General features: G+C 36.7%; 1 protein-coding gene across 1 annotated transcript in view; it reads left to right on the top strand.

Moving 5' to 3' along the window:
• The window catches only part of VWA8 (von Willebrand factor A domain containing 8), a 380884-nt gene that overhangs the window by 181024 nt on the left and 177015 nt on the right, over positions 1-22845 (top strand). Inside the window, exons 22-26 of the mRNA XM_040267183.1 lie at positions 5774-5849; positions 7806-7941; positions 12171-12290; positions 16256-16461; positions 18237-18388. Of these exons, the coding sequence (XP_040123117.1) occupies positions 5774-5849; positions 7806-7941; positions 12171-12290; positions 16256-16461; positions 18237-18388 (690 nt within the window). The remainder of the gene's footprint in view (positions 1-5773; positions 5850-7805; positions 7942-12170; positions 12291-16255; positions 16462-18236; positions 18389-22845) is intronic.

Here is a 22845-nt window from a genome sequence, read left to right as displayed (position 1 = left end):
CTGGGCTGGATGAAGCACAAGCTGAAATCAAGATTGCTGGGAGAATTATCAATAACCTCAGATATGCAGATGACACCACCCTTATGGCAGAAAGTGATAAAGAACTAAAGAGCCTCTTGATGAAAGTGAAAGTGGAGAGTGAAAGAGTTGGCTTAAAGCTCAACATTCAGAAAACAAAGATCATAGCATCCGGTCCCATCACTTCATGACAAATAGATGGGGAAACAGTGGAAACAGTGGCTGACTTCATTTTTTGTGGCTCCAAAATCACTGCAGATGGTGACTGCAGCTATGAAATTAAAAGGCGCTTGCTCCTTGGAAGTAAAGTTATGACCAACCTAGACAGCATATTAAAAAGTAGAGACATTACTTTGCCAACAAAGGTCCATCTAGTTAAGGCTACGGTTTTACCAGTAGTCATGTATGGATGTGAGAGTTGGACTATAAAGAAATCTGAGCGTCGAAGAATTGATGCTTTTGAACTGTGAGAGTCCCTTGGATTGCAAGGAGATCCAACCAGTCTATCCTAACGGAAATCAGTCCTGAATATTCATTGGAAGGACTGATGCTGAAGCTGAAACTCCAGTACTTTGACCACCTGATGCAAAGAAATAACTCATGTGAAAAGACGCTGATGCAGGGAAAGGTAGAAGGCAGGAGGAGAAGGGGACGACTGTAAATTATCTTTTGATATTTAATTTCATGCAGGATCCAGTTTATACTGTGCCAAAGGTGGTACATCATTAGTATGGTAAAAATAAGTTCACTTAAATATATTAGGAATTTAAGCTCAGCAAAGGAAAGAATTTGTACTTTCACAGGGACTTATCCTTCTTATCTAAAGCAGTGCACATTAGTAGATATTCAATAAATACTTATTGAACAAACAGTCATCTCATGTCCTGATATGAAAATGTATTCTCTTAATTTTTTTTAATATTTTTACTCAGTTTTGTATCAATATTTTAGTCTGCATTTCATTCTTTTCCTTTTAAAAAGCTGATCAGAAAATACATTGTTTAATGTCAGGAAAAGATAAGTAAGAAACCTGCATACTGTTTTTCTTTTTTTTTTGTTTCTAGAAAAGAGAAAATGAAGTTCCTACAAAGAGATTAGGTCATTTTGAGTACCCTAAAATTTCCCAAGCCAGTAAGCTCATTTTGAGAATAAAGACAAAAGATCCCATTGTAAATATTTACAAATATTTATTTTTAAAAAGACTAGACAACTTACAAAACGTTCAGATTTTGTTAAAGGTTTGACTATCAGCATGACTTTGAATATTGGAGGAATTTCTTTTTAATTAAGTGTTAATATATTGCTGGGAAACGTGGTAAGGAAGGTACGTAGAGTTTGAAAACTATTAATATTTTGAAAATTTTAGCTTCCATCAAATGACTGTTTTGCGGTGGCTGTTTTCTACCTGTTGTCCCCAGAAAAACCTACCTCTGGAGAGCAAAGTGCTGAACCACAGTCGACTCCCTTCCATAAACAGTATCCCCCAACGTCTCCCCTCCTTTTATGGTTTGTTAGGAGTTTATGCATCTGGACATGTTAGTGATGAGTGTTTGACGACTAAATATATTATTTGTCCTCCAAAACAACTATTTTAAGAGCTGGAGTCTTTTCAGTCACTTTGGCAGAAATAATATTTTTTTAATCTTATGAAAAGGACTTTTCCCTCACAGCATTGAAAGCACATTTAATAATATTTCTTTCTCACTCTTGTCTTTTAATCTTTTTACTCTGTTTCCTCAGATGTTCTATTTTAATTCCCCTCTGTAGAGGTGGATAATATTGGCTTTCAGGAGTTTAAATTATTTGCTGTCCCCCTGAAACTATCACAACGTTGTTAATTGGCTATATTCCAATACAACACAAAACGTTAAAACAGAAAATATATACTTGTGCATGAAAAAAATAATAGTAATTTTTAAAAAGAGTTTAAGTGATTTAAAAACAAGAAAGTTGAAGTAATTGATAAAACTAGGAGGACTATTTATTAATAGACCAGTGCTGGTTTTTAACCAACTCTACAATAATCACAGCTAAGTTGTATCTTCTTTTTTTTTCGGATTGTGTGGCAACACTGCTTATATTAGTGATTATTTCTGTTTGGGGGCTCAGGGAAGTTTCTTTCCCAACTTAGCAAAATAAATTTGTCTTTTGTAGGCAAGGCAGGAAGGAAGTGTGCAGAGAGCCCAGAATGTTTGTAAACATTAATTCTCAAATTCGTTTGCATCCCCTTTGTCTAAGTTACCACTCTCTTCTTTTATTAATGATAATTATTATTAGTACTTCTTATCTTTATTTCATTACTTGTTTTAAAATAAGCCTTCTGGAAATGATAGTCTTGATAATACCATGACTTCTTCACTTAAAATATCCTTCAACAGCATTTACTTCTCAGACAGTAATTTTATGCTTATATCTAATTTGATTCTATTTTATGCTTATATCTAATTTGATTCTATTTTCATAATCATCCCACTTCTTAAAATATTGAGCAAATATTTGTAAGGTGCCTCCTATGAGTCATATTCTATCTTTCTTTTCTCATGCTTGGTTTATAATAATGAATGGACTATTACTTTAGCCATCTCTATTTTAATGAACTGCAAAGTTAGATAAGATTTTTATTAGCTATTTGAAACTCCTATGTGTCTTTTTTCCTCCTTCACCCTTGTGGTTAACCATTATTATTTTTCTAAAAGACAGCTAACCGTAAGCCAATTTAAATACAACTTACTAAAATATCATCCTCAAAATAGACATTGCTATTTTGAGATCTTTTGCTCCTCAATAAATTAGAATTTATTAGTTTAATGTACCTTTATTAGCAAAGTCACAGGAATGGATTGTGCTTGCTCTCCAGTGGCCAATTTGCTGTCCTTACTTTGATAAAAACTTGGTCTTTATTCAATTTAATTACTTTTATTGCATCTGGAATAATTTAAAATTACTATTGAAGCATTAATAACTCCAGCTTAAAAAAACTTTAAAGTTACAGAGTTAAAATAAGACTAGAGTTTAGCATCGTGTTTCTTTTAGTAGCCTCTTTATCAACACAGGCTTTAACTGATGGACAACTTTAGTTTGTAAAATAGTCAGTGAGAACAATTGGTGCTAACATAAATGTCAGCAATTAGCTGAACATTCTAATTAATTCCTCAAGCATTGCTGGTAACTGTTATGTCCTGGAGAGATGTCTCTTTATTCAACTGTAGGCTAAGAAACTGTTACTAAGATGTGTTTTCTTTTCCCAAGTATTGTGGAAATTTTGACTCTACTTCAGCTTTTATGAGCTTATATTTCAAAACAGTTCTTGAGAGGAACAAATCATAATAGAATTGAAACTGTAGCAAATAAAATATTCTCTTAGGGTCATTGATTATTTGTGTGGAGAATTACTATGATGCTCCTAAAACCAAAGCAATGATTTTAGTCAAATATTTTCTGAAAAAGGATCTTTAAGAGTCAATTTATATGCTATTCCATCATGTCTTCCCTGGTAGCTCAGCTGGTAGAGAATCCGCCTGCAGTGCGGGAGACTGGGTTCGATCCTTGGGTTGGGGAAATCCCCTGGAGAAGGGAAAGGCTACCCAGCCCAGTATTCTGGCCTGGAGAATCCCATGGACTATACAGTCGCAAAGAGCTGGACGCGACTGAGCAACTCTCACTGTCACTTGTATGCTACTTGCGACAGTAGTCATCATTGACTGAGTTGAAGTTTATAATATTGTAAGCTACCTTGAAAAACAAGCTTTTAAAAGATATATATTTATACGCTTTTGGTTGCAGAGGTTCTTCTTTGCTGCGCTTGGGCTACTCTTTGTTGCAGTCTGTGGGCTTCTCATTGCAGCGGCTCCCCTTGTTGCGGAGCACGGGCTGTAGGTGTGCCGGCTTCAGTCGTTGCAGTGTGTGGGCTCAGTGGCTGTAGCTCACAGGTTGTAAAGCATGAGCTCAGAAGTTGTGACACCCAAGCCTAGTTGCTCCGCAGCATATTTGGAATCTTCCTGGACCACAGATTAAACCTGTGTCCGCTGTATTAGCAGGCGGATTCTAATCCACTGGGCCATCAGGGAAGTTCAGGCTTTTTTTGTTGTTGTATTAAGTGCTATGCAGAAATTAGTGAGTTATTTTCTACTCTTATATAATAAGGGACTGACATATAAGCCAACCTGTTTTTTAATTGAATATCATTTTACATATTTTGCTAGCCTTTGCTTTTCCTTTGACATGCAAGACAAAGGACTGATAATAAGAATGGAACAAAACCACTTTTTCTCTTTAAGTTGCTCTTTCTCAGTGCCTACTCCACTGAAAGCCATGTTTCCCATTTGTATTTATACTTATTCCTTGTCCCTTTTAGGAATCATCTGATTTGTGCTTGTTCCCTCAAACCTATGTTTTTTATTTATAGCACAAGTCTTTTGAGAAATCTAATTTGCCAAATTGTATGCTGTCAGAATTAACGTGTTATAGAACAATTTCATTTGGCTTTTAAAAATTGTAATTCACCTTGGATTTCCTGTTCTTAATCTGCTATGAAGCACCATAATTATTAAAGTAATGATTGGATTTCCTTTCTGCTGATAATGATACAGAGTTCCTTTTTCCATTTTGGTGCTGGGGGGTGTCATGTTGTTGCCCACTAAGTATGTGACAGCTGAGGTGAGAAATTCACTATATTGCTATAAAAATCTGTGTGAACACATCGCTTTCTTTTCCTCACCCATCCTTCTGTATTGCCAGAATACAACCAGTGAATTTGTGATATTAATTAAGGCCTGTTATTTGTTTAAAACCCCAAAATGGCCTTTATTTTCTTAGCAGAAGATAGCAAAAGTGTAACCTACACTAAACTTAGGAGACCCAGGAATACAAAAAATGGATATATGACGCTTGTGTTTTATTCTGATCAAATGTCATTTTATTTCTTTACTAACTATAACATTTTGGTCAAGAAGATTCATAGGTGATGTGAACTTCATATCTTATCATGTGTGGAGTTGGATAACATTTAGGTAGCACACTGTTAATACTTTTGAAAGTCCTGTTCTAAAGGAAAGTCAGGTAGGTAGTAGTAGGTAGACTTAAGAAAGTAAAATGAATTGCCCTAATCCTAGCAGAAGTGTTCACAATCCCATGTTTGCTAGAATGAGGTAAAATGGTCTTGCCTGATGGCAGGTTGGGCCATGACGTATAATTCACAGACTCACTTTAATCAGGAACATCAGCATGCTAGTCATCACCAAACTCACCATCAAATTATTTTTAAACAATGTAGATATTGTGTGAAAGTGAAAGTGAAGTCGCTCAGTCGTGTCTGACTCTTTGGGACCCATGGACTGTAGCCCACCAAGCTCCTCCGTCCATGGGATTCTCCAGGCAGGAATACTGGAGTGGGTTGCCATTTCCTTCTCCAGGAGATATTTTATAGGTAATGCAAATATTTATTTTTAATTTCTCCTTTTCACCTTTAGGAGGTGATTTTAAAGAGTAAAATGGTCATAGAGAAATTACTGGGAAAAGGAGAAGTAAAGAGCCTGGATAATTTGTAAACTTGGAGTAATTCCCAAACCTTTATAACTTATATCAACATCTACAAAATACTGTTGCTGAGTGGAATTTCATTTGCTTTTTTATTTGTCTTAGGAGAAGCTGGATGGTGAACTAAAGGAAGAAAAAGAGAAATGTTCTCATGTTTTATTCGAGATCAAATGTCATTTTATTTCTTTACTAACTATAAAATCTGTTGGTTTAACTTTAGGGACACCACAGTCCAAACACTTACTCTTCAGCCTTCTGTTAAAGATGGACTTATTGTATATGAAGACTCACCTTTGGTTAGTAATGCAATTATATGAATATACTCAACTGTGTTCTTTGAATGATAATTATATTTCAGCCTTTGAGAGGAAGAAATACCCCATTGATTCCAATATGTTTCAGTCTTAACTAGAAAACATTCATTCATATGTCATTTGGAGAGTGGATATTTAAATGCAAATTACTGGGAAAATAACATGTTTTCTTATTCTATTCCTCTCTCTAGATAGAGATTTAGGGAATGATAGAAATCCTCTAATGATAACTTTTCCATTCCAGAACTTTCAAAAAAGAAAAAAGTTTGCTGTTGTTTTCAGATGTGCAGACTTTGAAATTAGATAATGTTTCTGGAATGTTTTTTAAAATGATTTTAATGAGTAAAATATTGACCCAACATTTTGGACAGCTGGGAAGATCATTCCTTATCTTCTCACATAAGAGGGCCCCCCCCCCCGCCCCCCTGCCCCCGCCGCCCTACCAAAATAAAATCCTGTTCTGCCAGGCATGTCTTTCTGTGTATATAACTGTCTCCAGCAATGGCACAGAGAAGCCATCCTGAGAATTCTGGTCCAAACCTCAGTGATGGGAGTCTTCAGGACCTCCTGTCTGAGTCCTTTCAGACTGGACTCGAGCTTCTCTGAATAGAGATGTGAAGGCTGGAGTTGGGAGTAGAAGCTACATGTTTTCTCTCTCTTTTTTAAAATTCAGGTTATTTTTACCCTAAAGTTGAAAAGTTCTTATTCATATTTTTAGAATATGAAATAAGATATTTGTGGTAGAGAGAATCACCTATTTCTCAATTTCTATAAAATTACTTGCCAAAACCATGTGATGAGAAAAGTTTATGATATGTTCCATTTTATGTTATGAGCTATTTCTTACTATTTAAAAAAATAATCTCTGGGTTTACATTGAAGTTCATTGGGTATCTCCTATCCATTCTCTTAAAATGTTTTAAAGAGTTTTTCCTAGCTTTTCCCCTATCTTTTCATAATGTGACCAGTCGTCTAATTTACTCAGTCATCCAAGACCTAGAACTCTCTTATTTTTCCTTTCACCTCTTCCCATCTGATTAGTTGCCAAGGCTATAGAATATACCTCTGAATATTTCTTCAGATAATATAATGTTTTTTATTTCCATTTTTACCCATGCCCTCTTCCCTAAAATCAGATCCTCACCTCACTTTTTTACGAAGTTGTTATGATATTCCTCCTCTAGTCTATTCTGCATATTTCCGCAAGATTAAAGGCACTGACTTGTAGCTCTAAACTTGTTGTCATATCTGAACTCATAAATCTTTAATTCACCCATTTAATGAGTCAAAGCACATATTTTTTGGTCTGGCAGTCAACTTTTTATTAGTCGAGACCTGATGTACGCTTTCAGATCCTTTTCTGTCTTTTCTTACATTTAACCTCTGCATCAGCCAAGATAGACTGTTCATATTCACTCTTCCCTCAGTAGGGTACAAATTTCTTGAGTTTGACCATTGATTCTCTTTGTCTTGACTACCCATTTCTCCACTATACATACTGATCTCTTAAAACTGTGCAGTCTTTTAAGGCTACCACAAGTGCAATGTTCTGATATCCAGTACTGATGATCACAATCATTCCTCTTTGCCCCCACAGCCCTTTAAATTCTCTATTTGATATGTCAATACTTGTTTTAATTCTCCCCTTCCTGAGGGTATGAAATGTGAACATCACTGACATAGGGCTAATTAGGATGCTTCAAGAAAATAAAGTGATTACTGTAGAGTTAGCAGTTCCGTAACTATGAGAAGCTTTTGGTGGAGATTGATAAATACTGTTTCCAGCTCTGCTACAGAAATTTTTTGTGATTTTATAATTATAGCTTGCAGAAAACCAGCTATTACAAATCCAAAGCAATGAGTGATGGAATTTTTAAAACATTTGCTTTCATTTTTTGTTTGTTTGTTTTGTTTACAATAAATGTTCTGTCTTCAAAGGTTAAAGCAGTAAAATTGGGTCATGTTCTGGTAGTAGATGAGGCAGACAAGGCTCCAACAAATGTCACCTGTATTTTAAAAACTCTGGTAGAAAATGGAGAAATGATTCTAGCAGATGGACGACGCATTGTTGCAAGTGAGTATAAAAAAGCAACTTTTGTTTCAATGTGCAATTTTAACATCTGTTGTATCAGATCACCCACTTTAGCTGGCTCCTTATCTACAAATAACAAGCATAAATTCAGTATAAGTCAAGTTGTCTGTATTGATAATTACAGATAATCTAGCTTTGTCAGTTTCACTTCCTAATAGCCGGAGAGTGTCTTTGAATATTTCAATAGTAGCTTTAGGACAAATCAGCTTCGTATTTTTTCTACTCTGAGAATACAAACATATAATCCCTTTTATACTTATGTCTCAATTATTTGTGTACAATTTATTTTCTTTCATTATTATGTGGAATTTTTGAAGCTCTACCATGTTTTTGTTACTTATGTTAAAATCTATGTTATTATTATCTCAATATAATTAGAAAAAAATTGCTGGGCATTTAATATCAGTTTTATATATATCTGTATGTGTGTGTGTGTGTGTAATATATATGTATTTTGCCTCAGAAATACATAAATACACACTTGCCTCAGAAAGAAGTTACTCTGCTTTGGAGTACCTACTTCTTTTTATTTTTGTGGTTGTTAGGGAAAATGTAGATAGATAGATCTTATATGTCTGTTTAACCCATAGGAAAAAATTGTCTAGTGCAATGTGAGAACATTTTCTAGTTTTTAATTTTTGTGTCATGAAAAGACTTGAAGATCTTTAACTAGCCACTGAAATATAGTCAATAGCAAGGTAGCCAAACAAATTGAGACTAATGACTGAAATCTTCATTATTCAAAAACTGTGTACAGAAGACTCTATAAAAATGTACAAGTCCATCGCCACAGAGGTTTATTCTTGGACATTGTCATTGAAAGACTGCTGCATCTAAACCTAGGAAACTTAGCACCAATGAAAGCATTCTGAGACGGCAGTTTCACAGTGAGTATAGGAAAAAGTGAGAATTTGAGTTAAACAGCCTGATAACTATCTTTTAGAAAATCAGATTTGAATGTTGCCTGCCCTTTTTAGAGGCATTATAAGGACAGTGAAATAGAAGGCAAGAAAGAACTACTGGAACAAACTTGTGGTTAAACAGAGACAATCTCCAAGCAAAGGAGTCATCATCATAATTTTTAAATTCAAATTTGATTGCAGATGACATTTTAAACACAAGAGCAGCTGAAGCTCTTTTGAACATAGTTTCAAAAAGCATCACTTCCAAGCCTATGTTTTTCATTTTCTTAATTTTTTTAAATTTTCGTGTTTTATTGCCATTTCTATGTTAGTTAACTAATTAAATTTTTCATGTGACCACATATCTTGTTATTGACCACTACTAAAATAAATGGAGATCAAATGTTAAAATTAATGGTGGTATTAGTACATGAATATATGGCACATTGAAAGGATACTTTTTGTTATCATAAAGAAGTATGAGTATAGCTTCTTACAGACTCATCTCAATAAAACTCCAAGTACTTTGCATCTGTGAAAAGAAGAGAAGTGAAACACAAAGGAGAAAAGGAAAGATGTACTCATTTGAATGCAGAGTTCCAGAGAACAGCAAGGAGAGATGAGAAAGCCTTCCTCAATGATCAGTGCAAAGAAATAGAGGAAAACAACAGAATGGAAAGAGTAGAGATCTCTTTTAGAAAATTAGAGATACAAAGGAAACTTTTCATGCAAAGATGGGCTCGATAAAGGACAGAAATGGTATGGACCTAACAGAAGCAGAAGATATTAAGAAGAGGTGGCAACAGAACACAGAAGAACTGTACAAAAAGATCTTCGTGACCCAGATAATCACGATGGTGTGATCACTCACCTAGAGCCAAACATCCTGGAATGTCAAGTCAGGTGGGCCTTAGGAAGCATCACTACAAACAAAGCTAGTGGAGGTGATGAAATTCCAGTTGAGCTATTTCAAATCCTGAAAGATGATGCTGTGAAAGTGCTGCACTCAATATGCCAGCAAATCTGGAAACCTCAGCAGTGGCCACAGTACTGGAAAAGGTCAGTTTTCATTCCAATTCCAAAGAAAGGCAATGTCAAAGAATGGACAAACTACTACACCATTGCACTCATCTCACATGCTAGTAAAGTAATGCTCAATATTCTCCAAGCCAGGCTTCATCAGTATGTGAACTGTGAACTTCAGATGTTCAAGCTGGTTTTAGAAAAGGCAGAGGAACCAGAGATCAAATTGCCAATATCTGTTGGATCATTGAAAAACTAAGAGAGTTCCAGGAAAACGTCTATTTCTGCTTTATTGACTATGCCAAAGCCTTTGACTGTGTGGATCACAATAAACTGTGGAAAATTCTGAAAGCGATGGGCATACCAGACCACCTAACCTGCCTCTTAAGAAATCTGTATGCAGGTCAAGAAGCAACAGTTAGAACTGGACATGGAACAACAGACTGGTTCCAAATAGGAAAAGGGGTGTGTCAAGGCTGTATATTGTCACCCTGCTTATTTAACTTACATGCGGAGTACTTCATGAGAAACGGTGGGCTGGAAGAAACACAAGCTGGAATCAAGATTGCCGGGAGAAATATCAATAACCTCAGATATGCAGATGACTCCACCCTTATGGCAAAAAGCAAAGAACTAAAGAGCCTCTTGATGAAAGTGAAAGAGGAGAGTGAAAAAGTTGGCTTAAAGCTCAACATTCAGAAAACTAACTTCCGGTCCCATCACTTCATGGCAAATAGATAGAGAAAAGTGGAAACAGTGGCAAACTTTATTTTGGGGGGCTCCAAAATCACTGCTGATGGTGACTGCAGCCATGAAATTAAAAGGAGCTTGCCCTTGGAAGAAAAGTTATAGCCAACCTAGACAGCATATTGAAAAGCAAAGACATTACTTTGCCAACAAAGGTTCATCTAGTCAAAGCTATGATTTTCCCAGTAGTCATGTATGGATGTGAGAGTTGGACTATAAAGAAAGCTGAGCACGGAAGAATTGATGCTTTTAAACTGTGGTGTTGGAGAAGACTCTTGAGAGTCCCTTGGACTGCAAGGAGATCCAACCAGTCCATCCTAAAGGAAATCAGTCCTGAATATTCATTGGAAGGACTGATGTTGAAGCTGAAATTCCAATACTTTGGCTACCTGATGCGAAGAACTGACTCATTTGAAAAGACCCTGATGCTTGGAATGATTGAAGTAGGGAGGAGAAGGGGACGACAGAGGATGAGATGGTTGGATGGCATCACTGAGTCAGTGGACATGAAAATGAAGGTGAAGTCGCTCAGTCGTGTCCGACTCTTTGCGACCCCGTGGACTGTAACCTACTAGGCTTCTCCGTCCATGGGATTCTCCAGGCAAGAATACTGGAGTGGATGTTTGGGTAAACTCCGGGAATTGGTGACGGACAGGGAGGCCTGACGTGCTGCAATTCATGGGGTCGCAAAGAGACACAACTGAGCGACTGAGCTGAGCTGAACTTCACATCTATCATTTTTTAGAGATGAACAGCCTAAAGCCTAAGATTTAAGTAAACCCAAATGACAGGTGTTCTGTCTTAAAATAACGATAATAAAGTTTTTGCTACTTTAAACTTTTGTTTGGACTAGCAGTTCAATCTGAATGTACATCAGCCAGTAGTATATAATATTTACTTCCTTTAGTACCTTAAGCATTTACACAAAGACAGCTCCAGTCAACTTGAAATTACATATTTTAAGAACTACGATAGAATCCCTCGAGTGGAAATAAATCAACTTTCCTCTAATGAATTGACTTGATGTTCAAGACTTTCTCCTATGTAGTTAATCCTTTCAGGGTGGGTAATCTAAACAGGACTTACTCCTTAGCTACAGAATAGCAGGCTTTATGCAAAGGGATGCAGTTGCTAATTTGATTTAAAAAAAAAAAACTGAAGGATGTTTAGATTATCATGAGTATCCTTTGGCTTATCCATTGTTATAGATTCTTATTTGTATTTTAAATGAATGATAGGATCTCAAGCCAAGTTTAAGCAGTATAAGACAACATTTAGACAAGTTTGCTTTTTAGATGTGCCTTTAATTTACATAAAAATGCAAGTTCCTGTATTCAGTATTCTATTCTAAGCAGACTTTCTCAAAAGATGTTTTTGTTTTCTCCAACTCAGTTATTACAACCAGATTTCTTAGATTTGTTTTATAACCCTGTAGTCATAAAACTATATGACTGCTTGTGTGATTTTAAAGGCTATAACTTGATACTCCTAAGAATTATTGAATATCAATAAAGAATAAATTGAAAACATTTTTTTCAGATGCTGCACTAGTCAATGGAAGAGAAAATGTTGTAGTGATTCATCCTGATTTTAGAATGATTGTTCTGGCCAACAGACCTGGATTTCCTTTCCTAGGCAATGATTTCTTCGGTACCTTAGGTAAAAACAATAATGATAATAATAACCAAAACAATAGCAGTAACAATAATAATGTCATTTTAGTAACAGTGCTATATTGGCTGTCGCTGAATGCTCCCGACTAAATGCTCCCACGTGCTATCATCATCATCGCAACTATTTTATGAGAGTATTTTTATCCCTATTTTAGAGGAGAAGAATGTCTGATATTTGGAGAGATTATTTTTCTAGGGTCACTCAGATAGTAAGTGTTAGAACTTGGCTTCATATCTAAGACTATAGATAGTCTTAGAGTAGAATACAAATTCAGAAAGGGTTTTTAGTGTTTGCTTTTCATCACATCACCCTAACTGTGGAAGGGTTTGAGGCCAACTCTGGGGAGACTGATTGACCTTGACTGGAGAGGCCCTGGGATAAACTGAATCATCAGGAACCTTTAAGAAGAACTTCTCTTCTCTGTGACAAGTAGCTAATTCTGAAAACTGGGCATTCCATATTCAATGTGAAGTAGGCTCAGTCTCCTAGTAGGATTTTTGATCTGGTGACTCCACATCAAGGAATTTATCCAAGGAAATTCCCTGTGCAATAATTTAAGTACAAGGATAGGCAATATAGCATTGTTTATAGTTGCAAAACTAAAAGGAAACAACCCAAATGTACACCGCAATGGGACTGAATGAAGAAGGTCTATTATATCCACTCAGTAGATAACCATGCAGTTGCTTAAAAAAAGGCAGAGCATGAGTTTACTGGTGCTGACACCAAAGGACAAAAAGAGTCCTAGAAATGTATTAAGCAAAACAGTAAGAACAGTCTGTGCAGTGGCCTGCCAGGTGAATTAATAGAAAATAAAAGGCAAGAGGGATGCATTTACACGAATATGCGTGACATGCGTAGAATGTCCTCAGGTGAGAGGCTCACATCCTCTCACCTCCCTGGCCTTGCTTCTGCCCTGCTCTGTGCTGCTCTCCCATTGCTTAACCTCTTCCAGCCTCCCTGCCCCCTGCACCTTCTCTGAACATGCCAGCCATGCTCGCCCTAGGGTCTTTGCAGTAGCTGGACCTGCCATGCTTTTCCACCACACACCTGCATTTGCCTAGTTGTCACCTTCTCGGTGAGGCCGGCCTGTCTGGCGTCCCCAGCCACCACCATTTCTCAAGCACTATACTGCGCTTTTCTTTCTTCCTTGAAACATGCAGTTTCTAACATTTGTAATTATTGTTTATTTCCTCCGTACGCCAGAATCTGAACTCCATGAGAACAGGGGTTTGTGTTGTTTTGATCACTGAGGTCTATAAAGTACATAGAGTATTACTTGGCACATAGAAGGAATTTAATCATTATTCGATGAATGAACAAATAAGGGGTCGATTATAGCTTTATATTAGTGCTGCATTTGCTTTTCAGCAAAAAAAGGCCAAAGCTGTTTTTCATGTTTGTATTTGAATGAGTTTAGCGTATGAGATACAAGCTTGAAGTTATCATGGTTGCATTTTATTCAGTTGCTTTCATGAATATATGATAACAATAAAAGAATGATCTGAGTCATTTCTGAGTCCAAGTAAGTTCTAAATATCCTTCCTTTCTAAAATGAACATATTAAATATTGCAAATCTATTTACTCTAACTTCCTTTGGTCCCTGTCCTTTGGATTATAAATCAGAATTATGTGAACTTTTATCTGAGAAGTTTCTCTCTGTCAAGGATAGATTATATTTTTCTAATATATTCTCAGTTGTTGAAATTATCAGTAAAATATTTTTTTTCCAATTCCTTTTCCTTGATTTTTATTTAGATATTATCTCTGCAAGTTTACTTTTCTGAAACCAATTTATAAAGTATATTCTAGCAATGTGAACAAGATATAAATTGTTTAGAGAGTGATGATACTAATTTCCCCATTTTTAGTATACATAAAAAATCATGCATATATGTATGTAATTTCTGAAGATATTTACCATGTGTTATAGAGTTAAAAATGCAATCTCAGAACCACATGAGTATTTTCCAATTAGTGGAAAAAGACTAAATTATCAAAACTATATATGTTTGTATGTATGCATTTAAAATGGAGTAGGACATGGCAACCCACTCCAGTATTCTTGCCTGGCGAATCACATGGACAGAGGGTCCTGGCGGTCTACAGTCCATGGGGTCATTAAGAGTCAGACATGACTGAATGATTTATATATATATATATGCATTTAAAAATACTAGCAGGATCAATATTATAAAGCAATCATCAATCAATTAAAAATAAATAAATACTGACATGAAAAATATGAAAAAATGAATACACTGAACTGTTAACCCTGTGGGGGAAGGAGTGAGATTGGCAGAAGCTCACAGGGACTTCTCTTTCTGTTCTTTGTACTCGAATATCTACCAGTGAGATTATATACAAGTATTGTATAATTTTTAACAGAAATAAATCTGTGTAGAATAAACCACACATCACTCAGGCTCATTTCCTTTTGCGCCGGGGTCCAGCCCCCGCAGGATCCAGGGAAACCCGAAGGAGAAACGGCGTCGGCGATTGATTGAGAGAGAGAGAGATAGACAAGAATGTTGTAGATAAGAAACTAGAGGAGAGGAGAAAAGAGGCTGGAGTTCCTTGGTTTATACAGAAAATCAATAAAGTCTCAAGACAAGAGACTTGCACCGTCTACGTGAGGCCACAGGTGCCCTCCCGGTCTCCCGGGGGAGTGAAGGCGCAGGGCGCCTTCCCGTTCAGGTCTTAGAAACCCAGGCAAATAAGTAGACACGGCGGATCTCTGTACTCCAGATGGGAACTAGCCAGAAAGAGAGAGTAAGAGGAGGAAAATGATCGACACGAGGAGATCAAGCTGCTTTGATGAGCGAGATCCATAGCTTTATTTTTAAACGGTACTTATATACCTTTTTTGTACATAGAGGGAAATGAAAGATGCAAGGTCATACAGAGTCAGCCCAACATTCCAGCAGTATTACCTTTATCGAAACCATGATTTTTCTGCATACCTTTTCCACAAAAGATGTTGTGTACAGTATCTTCTGGCCTTGGAGGCCTGTGAACATTTTATGACCCTCTTTTGATAAAGGCTGCTCAACCAAAAACCTTGTTTTCCCTCAAAGTGTTTTTTCTTTATATTTCTAATCTATGTCAGCCTCAGAAAATGCCAAACAAAGTTATGTTTTTCACAGAGCAAAGGTGCAGTGAATTACAAGAAAGAACCAATTAGCTCAAAAGTTTGATATGGTTAAATTCAAGGCTACACTTGTTTTTCTAGCATTTTCACTATGTTAACTAATGCATTCCCAGGTGCACAGTGGATAAGAGATATGGGAACTTAGCAACAAGCATTGGCCCAATAATGAAATCCTACATCAGCACTAGCACTACTCTAATAACTTTTAACTCTTTCAAAGGCTCTATGTTTAGGCTTTTCGTGCTTCTCACAGTTGGGAGGCTGTAAATAATTATATGCGTAGCTGCAAGAGTCTAGGTAAACCTGCCAAGCAAGCTAGAATGCTAACAGAGGGGGTTTGATTTGAAATATTCCTCTCATGTCCAGGAGACTTATTAGCTATAGCCCTAAGTTGATTTTCTCCAGAGAAAAGTGGTCAGGGTTAGCTCCCTGTTAATGTCACAGGAGTTGGTGAAAGTCATGAAACAGTAAAACAGACAGATTCTGGTTTTGGGATAGATGCTCGAGAAAGCCTAGGGAGCCCCTTGAGTTCTGAAGCTTTGCTTAACAGTTCTCTTCCACATGACTTTGTCATGGGTGGGATCTCCCATGGCGGCTCCCGGCACTTTTGCTTTAGTCATTTGCTTTTTTCTGTATACCTATTGTTGGACAGGCTTTCTATGCAGTTTTACACATTTAAAAATAGAAGTGCTTTGGTGAGCAACCCATGGCTTTTTCATTGATCATTCTGTATTTGCTATGTCCTTATAAGGGGTTAGTTGCATACTGAGTGTGAATCTTTTTTTTTTTCTCTCATAGGTGATATTTTTAGCTGCCATGCAGTGGATAATCCCAAACCCTACTCAGAACTCAGGATGCTCAGGCAGTACGGCCCAAATGTGCCCGAGCCCATCCTTCAGAAGCTTGTTGCTGCCTTTGGAGAGCTAAGGAATTTAGCTGACCAGGGTACTATTAACTACCCTTATTCTACCAGAGAAGTTGTCAACATAGTCAAGCATTTGCAGGTATGGCACCTACCTGTACGTAAAAGTTTAAAAGAGGTCATCAGTCTTGTTTGAGATTTTTTTTTTTGCCTAATTTATACCAAGTCTTTCCATTTCTCTTTAATACTGATTAAGGTGATATAGTATGAAATGTCTGTAATCCAAATGATCATTTGCTGTTTAACCTCTGGATTGACTTTGACAGGGTTCCGTGCCATGGCTATTACCAAGGAGCTAGGAAATTTGGTGGAGGTTTTTCTGGGGGTTGTGGGAAGATGGGAGAGTGAGACAGAAGGGAAGCTTTACTACTATTTAACTTTATACAACAAGCATATGTGGTCTCTGAGTGAAAATATTTTCATTTTGAAAATGAAAGACTTGAAGATAAAAACTGACTGGAAACTAATAGTATTGATTACATACCTGTAAATACTGTGAGAAGGTTTTGTTGGATAGAGTAAGTGGGCAAGAGAATGAAATTCCTTAAAGCCATCCACGATGCATAGTTCACCTTGGAGGGCTTCCCTGATAGCTCAGTTGGTAAAGAATCTGCCTGCAGTACGGGAGACCCTGGTTCAATTCCTGGGTCGGGAAGATCCACTGGAGAAGGGATAGGCTATCCACTCCAGTATTCTTGGGCTTCCCTTGTGGCTCAGCTGGTAAAGAATCCACCTGCAATGCAGGAGACCTGGGTTCAATCCCTGGGTCAGGAAGATCCACTGGAGAAGGGATAGGCTACCCACTCCAGTATTCTGGCTTGGAGAATTCCATGGACTTTATAGTCCATGGGATCACAATGAGTCGGATACGACTGAGCAACTTTCACTTTTCACCTTGGTGAAAGAAGACAAAAAGCCTGTGTAGATTCTGCTTTTATAACAAATGATGATTTCCAAGCAAACAGTCATAACCTAATGACTCTTGACCCTTGAAAACCTAGACGGGAAAATAGAAAGCTTTGTTCTGCCTGTAAAACCATGGCAAGTCCAGCTGAGATCCCAGTGCCTAGAGAGAATCAAGACAGAGGCAATGAATGACCCAGAGGACCCCAGCAATGTGAAGTCAGCTGTCTGTAACCCTTGTTTTCTTTCCCTCTGCGCATCCCTGTGTCTCTGTTCTCTGTACTTTTTACCTTCTTCTTCCTTTCTTTTTGTATTCCTTTACCTTTGTTTTTCATTTACTCTTGGACTTGTGACTTTTCTGAATATTTCCATATAGATATTCAACACTCTGCTCTTTTTAAGTAGCATTTTTTAATTTGGTCAATCCAGTTGTTATTTAGTCGCTAAGTCGTGTCTGACTCTTTTGCAACCCCATGGCCTGTAGCCTGCCAGACTCCTCTGTCCATGTGGATTCTCCAGGCAAGAATACTGGAGTGGGTTGCCATTTCCTCCTCCAGGGGATCTTCCCGATCCAGGGATCAAACTTACGTCTCCCACACTGCAGGCAGATTCTTTACAACTGAGCCACCAGGGAAGCTCAGTACTCATTTTAAAAGCAGGAGATTTCAGAAAGTGGTGAAAGTCACCATACCCCAGGATTTGAGTATCAATTTAACATTTGAGAGAAAGAACAGTTTCCCCTCAAATTCTGAAATTTATTGAAAAAGAAAAATATTAAGTCATCAGGGCAAACATTAAAAGAGAAAAGCATTCCTCCTGTCCATTTATCTGACAAGGCCAGTAAGAAAAGGTCTAGTGAAGTTTATTTGATCATTATTCTGTCAGTTTGGGAAATCTTTATAGTACTTTGTATTTTATCACATGGTATTAAGGGAATTTTTTTTTTTAATACAGAAATTTCCCACTGAAGGTCTCTCCAGTGTGGTTAGGAACGTGTTTGACTTTGATTCCTACAACAACGACATGAGGGAGATTTTGATTAACACTTTGCACAAATACGGAATACCAATTGGAGCAAAACCATCCAATGTGCAGCTGGCGAAGGAGTAAGGCAAATCACTCTTGATAAAGTACTCTTGAGTGTAACTGTTCTGATTCTCAAATGCTGATTATTCTGAGTCTACTGTTATACTCTACTAAACTGACCTAGTGTGGAAATTACTTTTCCATGAGTAAGTTCTTTAAGTATATGGTGCTATTTGCTGTCTGGATTTCAGTTAAATAGCATTATTTATAGGTCTGTAAATTGAGAAATTCAGTTATTCCAAATGTCCCATGAGTAGATGTAATCAAATAAAGGGAAATATTTGTTTCTTTAACAGTCTCTGTCCTTTTATTGAATTCCTATGATTCTCATTTTTTCCTAACCTAGTACAGAATCGTTGTACAAACATGCAAACTACATGAAGAGATAATATATATTTAGTTAAGATGGTCTTATTTCTGTCACCATATATTTTTACTGTTATAGGTTTCTAAATTTATAATCATATTAACTTGAAATTTGGGGATTACTTATTTTAGCCTGACAGATAAGAGGCAGGGAAAATAGGTGGGTTTTGTTTCATGTGGGCTACTTGCCTGCTTTTTATTTTGTAATTATAGGCTATATACTTAACAAAGAATCTTAACAAATATGATATTGTTGACCAGAAAGATAATTGACAATAAGTCTAGGATAATTAAGTCAGTGCAAATTCCCAAGAAAACAGTTTTAAATATGCATAACTTATTGATAATGCCTCTAATGTTGTCTTTGTCTGAAGGGAAATCCATTATCATAAATTCCCAAGGGACAAAAATTGCTTTTTATTTAACTTCGGTCTCATATAGGAGGAACTCTCTGCCTTCCTTAGGAAAAGACTGTTGTATATTAATGATTAGTCCAGCTACATATATTTATTCTAAGTGCTTACATCATCAGTATTTATTCTTTGAAGTTATTATAAAACTTGTTAGAATATATGCTAATAAAAATAAATTGTTAAGGCTTTAACAATTTCTTCAAAGATTTCTTAAAAAGAAACAAATATTTCCCTTTAGTGGTAAAAGAGCTAGATGGAATTATGTTAGAAATTTATCAGTGAATTGGTTTATATTATTAATAAGTAAATTTTCTTTTTGAAAGGAATGATTTGATGTCATTGCTAATATATACACTTTTCTGTGGAATACTGTTTTACTGATTGATTAGGAATATTTATGGGCATTTAGAAACTAGTTTGGTGATTTAATGGGTATAACTTATCTCCTACATTAGAGAGTTCAAGAAATGTATTTAATGTGCAAACTTCTGTTAGTACTCATTTTTTTTGCATCCTTTTTTATAAATTCTATCTTGAGTTTCAATTGGAAATAAGATGATTTTTAATTTGTTTTACCGTTAACAAACGTATATACAGTTTTAGCTTCATGGAAACCAGGCTTGTGATTTTAAAATGACTTTTTTTTCTACTCTGTACAACTAGAAATAAAATTTAAAATGTGTATTAGTTGGTAAGATCAATCAAAAGAAAAACTATTGGCTATTTAATTTTCTAAGGAAGACGGATACAGTGACTTAACTTACGCATCGCTGTTTCCGATTCTGTACTGAAAAATTCTTGCCATGGCTTGCTCATTGTTGCCATGGCGAGTTAATTCCAACTCTTTTTTAAAATACTTACTTATGAGTGGAAGCTAAAATGCATTGAGCCTGGAAACAAGATGGTCATGCCTGAGACCAGCGTGGAAAGAACTAGTTGTCCACCCACTGCATGTAGCTAAAAATAGACTTATAGCAGATGTGGGGGAAGTGTGAATTTTCCTTTGGAGTGGAGAAAATAGCGGACTACAATTTGCACATTTAGAGCACGTTTTCATCACCTGTAAATTGCAGTGACTTGAGCAGCTCAAAGGTGGTGATGCTATTTTATTAGTAAAATCCACAGGTTCCATACCTTTTATTTCTATCAAATTATCAGTCTTGTACTTTGAGAGGGTAGCATGGTAGGGTGAACAAAGCAATATCCTGGGAATTCAGCAGTTAATGACATGTTCAACATGCATGTCTGGGTTAAACATGAAGAAACAGATTTTACCCTGTTTGTAAAATGAAAGCATTTTACTGAAGCATAACCATATAACTTATCACCTAATCAAGAGGCTTTTTAGAATGAAAGGGCACTATTAATAATAAGTCTGTAAAAAGAGATGTGGAATAAGACTGTTCTAGTGAGACCATAGTATATTTTCATCTTTAGAAGGTTAATAAGGTTTCTTCTTATTCTAATACCCTTTGCGTTTTAATATAATCTTAATTTTCTTTCATCTGCAAAAACAAAAACGAATTAAAAAGGATACTTACACTTTCTATTTCTCTCCTCAACTAGCACACTGATAGTAGTAATCACAGACCTCTGAAAATTCAAAGTTGTCCCCATGCAGTCTTATGATTTGCTTTGACTTTTCTAGACCTTTGGCTAAACTTTATACTTCACTGATTGATGTTGGTTGCTGCTCTTGTTCAGTCGCTAAGTCATGTCCAACTCTTTGCAACCCCATGGACTGTAGCCTACCAGGCTCCTCTGTCCATGGGGTTTTCCAGGCAACTAGAGTGGGTTGCCTTTTCCTTCACGAAAGGATCTTCCCGGACCAGGGAGTAAACCTGTGTCTCCTGCATCAGCAGGCAGGTTCTTTACCACTGAGCCATCAGGGAAGCCCATACTTCTCTAGACCTTTTGCTAAATCAGTTCTTTGAGGCTGCTCTTATTCATCTTTGGAGATCCAGTGTTAGTGAAGAAGATTCACATTGGATTTCTGTCCCTAAGGAAGAAGGACCAAATGTTTTAATTGTTATTAATATCCTTTTGCCCTGAATGAAAAATTATTGCTACAGCCTGGTTAATTTTCTTGTTCTCTAATTCATTCTTTATTCAATAGGGAAAAAAATTGCATTGAACCCAGAATAAGATGGTTACCTTCACACACAAGATAGGGATGAAAAAATAACTGTCCATGAGTATAAGTGTATAAGTAAAAAGAGATGTAAGACAGATGTTGTAGAAGAGGGAAACTTTCCCCATGGGGCAGAGGTGATGCTGGTCCACTGTTTATACTGTTTATACTGTTTAAACAGTCTTCTGCAGCTACCTTCCTCCTCAACTGAAATCAGAATATACTGTGGCTGTTTGGTGATGCTCTTCAGTGAAATTCCTGAGACCTTGTCATTTTCATTCTCCTAAAGAGTGCAGTGAGATGGTACCTGTCTCATTCATAGGTCTCTATACAGTTTTTTTTTCTTTTTTTTTCATTGGAATATAATTCCTTTACAATGTTGTGATACTGTTCTGTACATTTTTAAAAGGCCTAGTGTGATATTAGGAGATGAATATGATTTATCTTTTTTACTAAACATGTGCTAGACTTGGTACTTGGTAGGCTGTCATACTGGGTAATTATTTTACCTTGCTTGATTAAGCCATAATGCAGCTCTTTTTTCCAATCTAAACACATTCCACATCTCAGTATTGGGATCAGAATTGGCTACCTAGATCCCTATGTTGCATTTGACTCTTTATACTAGTATTTCTTGGAGTTTTTCTGTTGTTTCCTTTTAAGTTTCTAATACATGGCAAAGGATATGTCAGAGAGATGGCAAACATAAGCACACTGGGAGAAATTTAGGCAGAAATAGGAGGATTTGGCTTAAACTCCAAGCTCTTAAAAAGTAATCTGAGCTCTTGAGTTTCAGATGTCATTATTGGGGAGAAAAGTACACATACACACATATACATACATATGTATGCATGTATACTCAATGTCTGACTCTTTTCAACCCCACCAGGCTCCTCTGTCCATGGGATTTCTCAGGCAAGAATACTGGAGTAGGTTGTCATTTCCTTCTCCAGGGGATCTTCCCAAACCAGGGATCAGACCAGTGTCTCCGGGATTGGCAGGCAGATTCTTTACCACTTGAGCCACCTGGGAAGCCCCATAGTGAAAGTGAAGTCGCTCAGTCGTGTCCGACTCTTTGCGACCCCATGGACTGTAGCCTACCAGGCTCCTCCGTCCATGGGATTTTCCAGGCAAGAGTGCTGGAGTGGATTGCCATTTCCTTCTCCAGGGGATCTTCCCGATCCAGGAATCGAACCTGGGTCTCCCACATTGCAGGCAGACACTTTACCGTCTGAGCCACCAGGGAAGCAGGTGTGTGACACAAATACATATGTACAATTAGGTTCAAACATTCAACCAAACGCATATAGATTATCTGCTATAGTAGATACAGATCTACATTTCAAAGCAAAGTTTGCTTGTTTTACCCTCAGATAAGCTTTTATTATTATTATTATTCAAGAATAAACATACTGCTAGCACATTAGCTCTTCCAAATTTAAAGCTGTTTCAGAGTAAGTTGTGAACTACTCAGGAAACTTTTGTTTTAAAGGGAGTCCTTTTTTTCTGTACATTCATTTTCAAGAGACTTATACAATATTTCATCTTAATATAGGTAATATTATCA

The sequence above is a fragment of the Oryx dammah genome, unplaced genomic scaffold (genome assembly GCF_014754425.2).
Source record: "Oryx dammah isolate SB20612 unplaced genomic scaffold, SCBI_Odam_1.1 HiC_scaffold_24, whole genome shotgun sequence".
NCBI classification, from domain to species: Eukaryota; Metazoa; Chordata; class Mammalia; order Artiodactyla; family Bovidae; genus Oryx; species Oryx dammah.
This window is presented reverse-complemented; position numbering and strand designations above follow the sequence as displayed.